Raw genomic sequence first — 7,718 nt, 5'->3', positions numbered from 1 at the left:
TAATCTTAGCACTTGGGAGGCTGAAAACAGGAGGATCACTACAAGTCTAATCTACATAGTGACACTCTGTAGACCCTGTACTAAATACACCCACACACACAAAAAAATTTGAAACTAATATTAAAACTCCAGTTATGCGAGAGTGCAACAAAAGAGATAAATCACTTATTTATTGCCAAAGCAACTGGACATATACCACATTGTATGTCAATTCCCATGATAAACACTATGCTAAGAAAAGACAGTACTAGAGAACCTCATTTTTAACCATGCCATTTATTAATTTTAAAAGGTTAATACAACTCTGAAACAAAAATAATTTTCAAAAAGTAAAGGAACAAGAATATCATGAGACTATGAAGACCTTTGTGTTTGTATGTGTTTGATTTTATTTCAGGGAGGTTTCAGACCAGGCTCTCCGGAATGCTAAACAACGCAGCCCCTGAGCGCACCAACTTCTTCCTGGAACTTTTTTTCCTGCAATTTTTCTCCTCTTATTTTAGTACTTTCCTTTATACTTGCTTACAGCTGAATGGGAGATGTTTATTATAGATAGAATACATCTGTATATATTTTTTTGCTTTTACATTTCTTTTCCCAGTGTTTGCAAATTCAAGAGAACCAAAAGTATGTGGCTCTAGTCAAAGCAATAAAGATAATATTAGGAGAGTCGTCCTAAAGTACGCATAGTTTCCATAAGTAATTCCTTCATTTTTTCTGAGCAGGCTTAAAATGAAAATCATATGAGAATTATTGACATATTTCTGTTCTACACATGAACCTCAAATTCACTGATCATTTTCATCCTTGAAATGCAGAAAAACGAATTCAGTATATGGACGGAAAGAAGGTAGACTAGAGAAATCAAATATTTTTAACATAATATCTTAATAATGGAGAGAGACAAATATAGACACTCTATGAATTATATACAATGTATTTAAAATATCATTGTAATAGGGTGAACAATTTTAAATTTTGTGTAAGAGGCTGAGTATTTAAAAAGAAAAACATTCATTTTACCCAGATGTGGCGGCACACCCCTGTAATCCCAGCACCTGGGCCACATAGTAAGTTTAAGATCAACCTCATAATACGACCCTGTTTCAAAAATCCAAATAAATATAAATAAATAACACTCATTTTATCTTTAGAAGGAAAAAAAAAGAGCAAGAAGAACTCATATGAAATGATAAAATCAAGATCAGGCTTTACTGATCATCCTCTACTGTATCACCCATGGTGACTGACTGGCAAAATATGGTACCTCACTAACACGCTGGTTCAAAGCTTTCTAAATTGACTGATAAGGGAAAGTGAGGGACGATATGGAGGTAAGAGCAATGCTACATAACCACAAATATTATTTAGTTATTTTCAAATTTCATTCTGCACACACCTAAGAAAGCATTTAGCTCAAATCCATGAATTCTAATTTGCTAACTGCAGGTTGGGTACAAAGTCTGACATCAAAGGACCCAGAGGCAAATAACCCACATTTGCAAACCTGGAACAACACCACAGAGTAGTCTGTGATGCAATTTTTAAAACATCTGTACATGTAAAATTAAGTAAAAAGATAAATAGAAATAGTGTTTCTAAGTAGTCGGACTTTTTGGAGCTTCAATAAACATCTGAATTCTTGTGAGTGAGAAAATAACCACACTGAGTATCTTATAATTACTGTTATGGAATCCTGTCTAGGTTACTTAATCCACCTTTATCTCTAACTCTAAAAACCTCAGACAAGAAAAAGAATAAGATGAAAGGACTTACACTAAATTAGGAAAATAAAGAGCTTCCTTACAATTCTAGTATAGAAAAGCAAATAGGTAAAGGAGGCTAAAAATACACTCCTCTAAGTAACAATAGACATACTCTGATTGGACATAATACTGGTCAGAAGGATTTCTGTAACAATCAAAAAGCTGGCAATATACGGTTTCATAAGATATTCATAATATTTATCAAGACAGAAATGTGAAGTAAAAAGAACTTTTCTCTAAGATCTTAAATACAGTTGTGGATATCTGCATCAAACACAGAATATTTTAGAAATAGAAATTAGCAGGCTTATTTTAAAAGGGAAATTCTCTTTAGTTCATTCATAAACCAGATAAATTTTAAAGTCGAAGAAATGTTTCAAACCATGGGTGTTACAAGTAAACTATTTTATGATGCTCTGTTTAGAACAACTAAAATAAACTGTGTATTTCAACTAACTGAGAGATAGCAATTCTCAGATTTGCTTTATTAATTTCAATGAACCTCTAACACAGAACTGAATAAAGTGACTTCTCTTAAATAAGAGTTTTAGTTGATCTATATATATATAGATATAGACAGATATCTACAGATACCTATGTGTATCTGTAGATATCCACATATATATCTATATAGACATATAGATATATACAGCCTATTTTATGAGTTTTAAAACATTGAGCCTTTTGAGAAAATTGTAACTTTAAGGGAAAAAGAAACAGGTAACAAGCCAAACAACAATAACAATCCTAAAAACATCTTCGTATCTCCCTCAGAGAGATCTAGATTTTGAAAAGTACCTATCTTGGCTCAAGACCGAAAAGAAAAAAAAAAAATTCTCTAAGAACTCATAACTGGGGCTGGCCAAATAGCTCAGTGGATTAAAGCTCCTGCTTAGGCAGATGAAGGGGCCGGAAGTTGGATCCGCTGGCCAGCAGTGCCATCCCCACCCCGGGGACTCGCTGAGACAGCAATTGAAACTGGGCATGGTGGCACACGCCTGTAACCCCCCAGCTCTTGGGAGGCTGTAAACAAGCAGATCACTATTAGTCCGATCTAAGTATTCATAACTGTAAGCCAGCCTGCATAAGTTTAGAGCAGAAATGTATATACTAATAGCCTATGAAAACTCAATCTTTTATTTAAAATAAAAACCCAATCTTTTATTTAAAAATAGTCTTAGATATAGAACCTCAAGTACCTGACAAGAACAAACACAACTGCCTTCTGGAAGAAAGATTTAAATCCTGAACTAAAAGAATTTTCAATGAGGCAGACATTTTAAAAAACATTTTCCAGAAAAAGAAATACAACTTACTACAACTACAAGAACAAATGCTGAAAATCTATAGTACTGAAGGAAATGCAAACTAAAGAACAACAGTTTCCTTCCTTGCCTCCCCTGGAAGCATTTAAACACTGTGGTGAAACAACAGAGACACCATCCCTGCAGGCATGAGTGTGTAGGGTTGTGGGAAACATGTGACACTAGCCAGCAAATGGAGACGCAGAAGCCTAAGTCTCAGGAAATTTATCCTTAGTGTATGTTTCACCTTGCCACAGGGGATGCTTACAAGAACATCTAAAACATGGTTATTAGTAACAGAATATAGAAACTAATTGTCCCTCAGCAGAAAAAAAATCAAACAGTATACAATGATCTAATCTTTCAACAGAAAAGTAAGCACTAGTGAAAATAGATGAGCTACAATTACACAGACCAGTATGCATGAATCAAATCAATGTTATTGGGCAAAATATCAAGTTAAAGCTGAAAAATCTGCTTTCTTTCATATAAAATTCAAACTTCCAAGACTGGATTATATATTCTTTTTGGTTACACAGGTTTGAAATGTAATCATAAAACAGAAAAATAAAAAATGGAAGATGTAAGGCTTAGGTAGAAGGTGACCTCAGAGTTACACAAACAGGGAAGAGACGGCTGAGGATATGCAAGGAATCACCAGAGCTTTGGGAAGTCCTATCTTCTAAGCTGACTGGTAGATATACTCAATGTTCATTATCAATATTATTATTATTATTACTGATACTACCATGCTTTCAACTGAACATATAAGCAGCAAACTCTCAGGAAAAGACAGTATAATTTAGAAAAATACATTTTTAAAAATAACCAATAATAATAGGGGCACGGAGATGGCTCAGTGGAATAAGCGCTTCCCTGGCAAGCGCAGGGGCCTGAGTTCAATTCCCTGGTTCAGCAAAAAAAAAAAACAAAAAAAAAAACTTAAAAAAAAAAAACAATAATAATTATCAGGGGCTGGAGAGATAGCTCAGTAGAATATGTGCTTGCCTGGCAAGCACAAGGTACTGAGTTCTGTCCCTGGTTCAGAAAAAAAAAATAGTAATAATAATAATTATTATCATACATTTCTTTGATTGTATTTGTTTCCCCTCTGCTTTCTCAACCTTGCTACTTTGTAGTCAGAATGTTATTGTAATTATGAAAAGTATGAAATAAATTACCGTGCATTTCTTTGATTGTATTTGTTTCCCCTCTGCTTTCTCAACCTCGCTACTTTGTAGTCAGAATGTTATTGTAATTATGAAAAGTATGAAATAAATTACCGTGTTTCTTACTGGAATCTTCTTGGGCTCTGGGGGCACATCCTGTGGAACAAACTTCACTGGCTCCTTAATCTGCCTCCGGGACCGCTTAGTCCCATCCGGTAAGGTCTCCATGGCCATGTCTGCTTCCATGTCACTGCTGCCAGCCTGGTCGCATTCGGAGCACTGCCTGCATAAATGTGAAGAGGGAAAAGTAAGGTGAAAAGTTTATTATCTTCTAGCTTTCACTATAGTTTCTATAAACACAAAATACATAAATGCACACAGACTCCTCTCAGAATGACCATGAAGAATATATAAAACAACCCAGCCTATTTCTGTAATTATCATAACAATTCATGCAACAATGCCACATGCATGCCTAAACAAATAGCACTAATTTAAAAGGTCACTTCCCTTTGGAAGTAGTAACTTTTCCTTAACTGACATAAGACTATGGCATATGAAAACTGTAATTCTTTGTGATCCTGACTCTATGGCTTGTCACAGTTCTTATATCTTTCTGATAATTATGCCAAGCTCTACTAAAATCACCACTGAAAGAAAACTTTACAGAAAGAAACCCTGGGAATGGTGGCAAACTGGTCATTTCAGTTGGTTGTCCATGCTACCGCTAGAAGAAAAAATATAAAAATTTACCTACTAAAGGAAATTGTTAAAGCAGCATTTGTCAAGAACTTTTTAATATGTAAAGTATTAGATATGAAAACCATTATACTATAATACATAAGAATGTCTGTGTTTATATCAGTATACATGAATGTAACTTTTTTTTTCTTCTTCTGGTGGTACCAGGGACAGAACTCAGGACCTTGCGCTTGCCAGGTAGGTACTTACTCCATGGAGCTATCTCCCTGGCCCATGACTGTAACTTATATTTCAAATATTTTAAAAAATTTATTATGTAATTTGTGGTCTCCAAAATTTTTATCTCCCACCCATTAACACTATAAGCTTAATATCATGCTAGTATTTAATTTTAAAAGTAAAAATCTTTCAATTCTGAGTTCTAACCACAGAGTTAACTATAAAGTATCATTTGCTTTGTTAATGCAAAGACATTAAGTGCTAAAACAGAAACTAACATTTAAAACATCAACTTAGCCAGGGATATTTTACTCAAAAGCACAAGCACCTGCTGGCCAAGCGCAAGGTCCTAAGTTCAAGTTTCAGTATAAAACAAGGACAACAAAAACAAAACCCAGCAATTTAAATCTTTTTGGGGTTAACAAGGGTCATATTATTATTAACTTAAAAAGACAAATCTTGATGAGATATGGTAGAAACACAACACTACCGGTCTAAAATTTAAACATATGAACTAGAGCTATTCTAATAAATCCAGGCTTTCCTATTTTCTTATCTACTTCGAGACTTGCCCTAGAAAGAATCTCAGGCTGGGCGTGGTGGTACACCCCTGTAATGGTGTAACTAAAGAAGTTGAGGCAGGAGGATCTCCACAAGTCCAAGGCCAGCCTGGGCTACACAGTGAATTCAAGGCCAGCCTGGGCTATCTGGCAAGATCTTGTCTTTAAAAAAAAAGGACTGGGAATGCTGCTCAGTGCTGAGGGCCTAGGTTCATTCCCCATATCACTAACTTACGAATCTGACACAGTATTAAGACAATATATTTTAAAATAATAACAAAACTCAACATAAACTGAAATGAAAATATATTTTAAATACTAGGAGGATCAGTGCCAAAAAATAAATAAAATAGAGCCCAGGTTACAATAGCCCCTTTACGTTGGCCAAATCCCTCACCCAACTGATATTCACTTTTTTGCCTATCTTAGCCCAACTTCAGAAGCCCTCTTCTGATCAGCTGAGTATCACTTGGGAAAAATTATCACAGCACTAATTAATTCACAGAACACTGTAGCTGTACAGTCTTAGTAAGTATGTTGTTGCTGGTAATTTTTTTTCACAGTTGCTGTTACAAATGATTTGTTTTCTTCTGAAGCCCCCATTATTATCCCAGTCACACTACATCCATTTCTGAAAAGTCAGAGCTGATCTAACATGAATTCACTCTATTTCCCTGTCCTCCACTAACAATTACATCTGCATCTTTGTCTATCTCTTGTTTCTGTCACATTTCTCAACTCAACCCAGCTGAGCCCAATGGGCACTGTGGGATAGACTAGCAGGAAGCACTCAGATCTACAGCTATCAACTCTATGAGATCAAGGCTGGCACTGGAAAAAGCCAGACAACAAGGACTTAAAACAGTCATCTGAGCAGAGTGTGAAATACGAAAAGGTGAGGGCTGGCGAGACAGCTCAGCGCTCTAAAGCACCAGCTTAGGCAAGTACAAGGACCAGAGTTCGATCCCTAGCACTACATGCCACACCAGTCCTGCCCCCAGGGCAGGCTGAGCAGACCACACCAAAAAAAAAAAAAAAACAGAAAAAGTAAAGTGACATTATAGTAATTCTATCTAACATTAGCAGAATGGAGATTTAGTAAAGTTGAGTGTTAGCATAGTCTCATAGAACACAGAAATAGCAAAAGCAGGAACTGTTAACACTCAGAAATGTATACTAGTTGGGCATGGCGGCACATCCCTGTTGTCTCAGTTACTCTTCTCTCATTGATGAGACAAATATCCAATACTCAAATTAGGGCAGGAAAGGCTTATTTAGCTCACAGCTACTGGAGTTTTCTGTCTATATTCAGCTGGCTCCAAGGCAGACTGACACATGGCAGAGAGCAACCTTTCATGGTGGTAGCAAAGAGTAGAAAAGGGAGGAGCAGCAGCAATCATGGCTATAGAGAGGAAGTCTGTTCCCCTGAAGTAGCATGTAGGCTATTTGCCCCAGGCTCGGAGTGGTATTCACACCCATAATTCTAGCAGCATTCATACCCATAATCCCAGTGGATCATGACTCAATCATAAACTCTAGAAGTCGGCCCTATGACTGCATGAAGCTCTGTGGGACAACAGACACAAACCATAGCACCTACAATCCCAGCACTGGCCAGCCTGGGCTACAAAGTAAGGTCAAGGCCAACCTGAACTGCATAACAAAACCCTGTCTCAACAAAAGAAACAGTATTTGCAGGCAATTAAGCCAAAGATTACAGTTAGAGAGACAGTAACCAAATAAGAGATAAATAACACAACCCTAATAAAGGACTGGCAAGAACTTAGGTAGGGACTACAACAGTGAGTGAGTGATGATATACTAGTAAATGTCTCACCCCTGGCTCTCTGGAGGAAAACCTCCCACTTGTGGCATCTGCCAACTTCCAGTAAGGAACACCTTGGCAATACCAGTTTCAATTGCAAAAATGACATCGTAGAATGTAAAGCAAGGAAAAGACAAGTAGCAGTAGTAGCACTGTACAGTTTTTTTTTTTTT

The 7,718-nt window shown here is 36.4% G+C and overlaps 1 protein-coding gene across 1 annotated transcript in view; it reads right to left on the bottom strand.

Moving 5' to 3' along the window:
- Positions 1-7,718, bottom strand: part of LOC101590255 (PHD finger protein 14) — a 181,566-nt gene that overhangs the window by 109,000 nt on the left and 64,848 nt on the right. The window contains exon 14 of the mRNA XM_023701404.1: positions 4,354-4,522. Coding sequence (XP_023557172.1) covers positions 4,354-4,522 — 169 coding nt within the window. The remainder of the gene's footprint in view (positions 1-4,353; positions 4,523-7,718) is intronic.

The sequence above is a fragment of the Octodon degus genome, unplaced genomic scaffold (assembly GCF_000260255.1).
Source record: "Octodon degus isolate 3935 unplaced genomic scaffold, OctDeg1.0 scaffold00135, whole genome shotgun sequence".
Classification (NCBI taxonomy): Eukaryota; Metazoa; Chordata; class Mammalia; order Rodentia; family Octodontidae; genus Octodon; species Octodon degus.
Note: the sequence above shows the minus strand (reverse complement) of the source record. Positions and strands in the feature narration are given on the sequence as shown.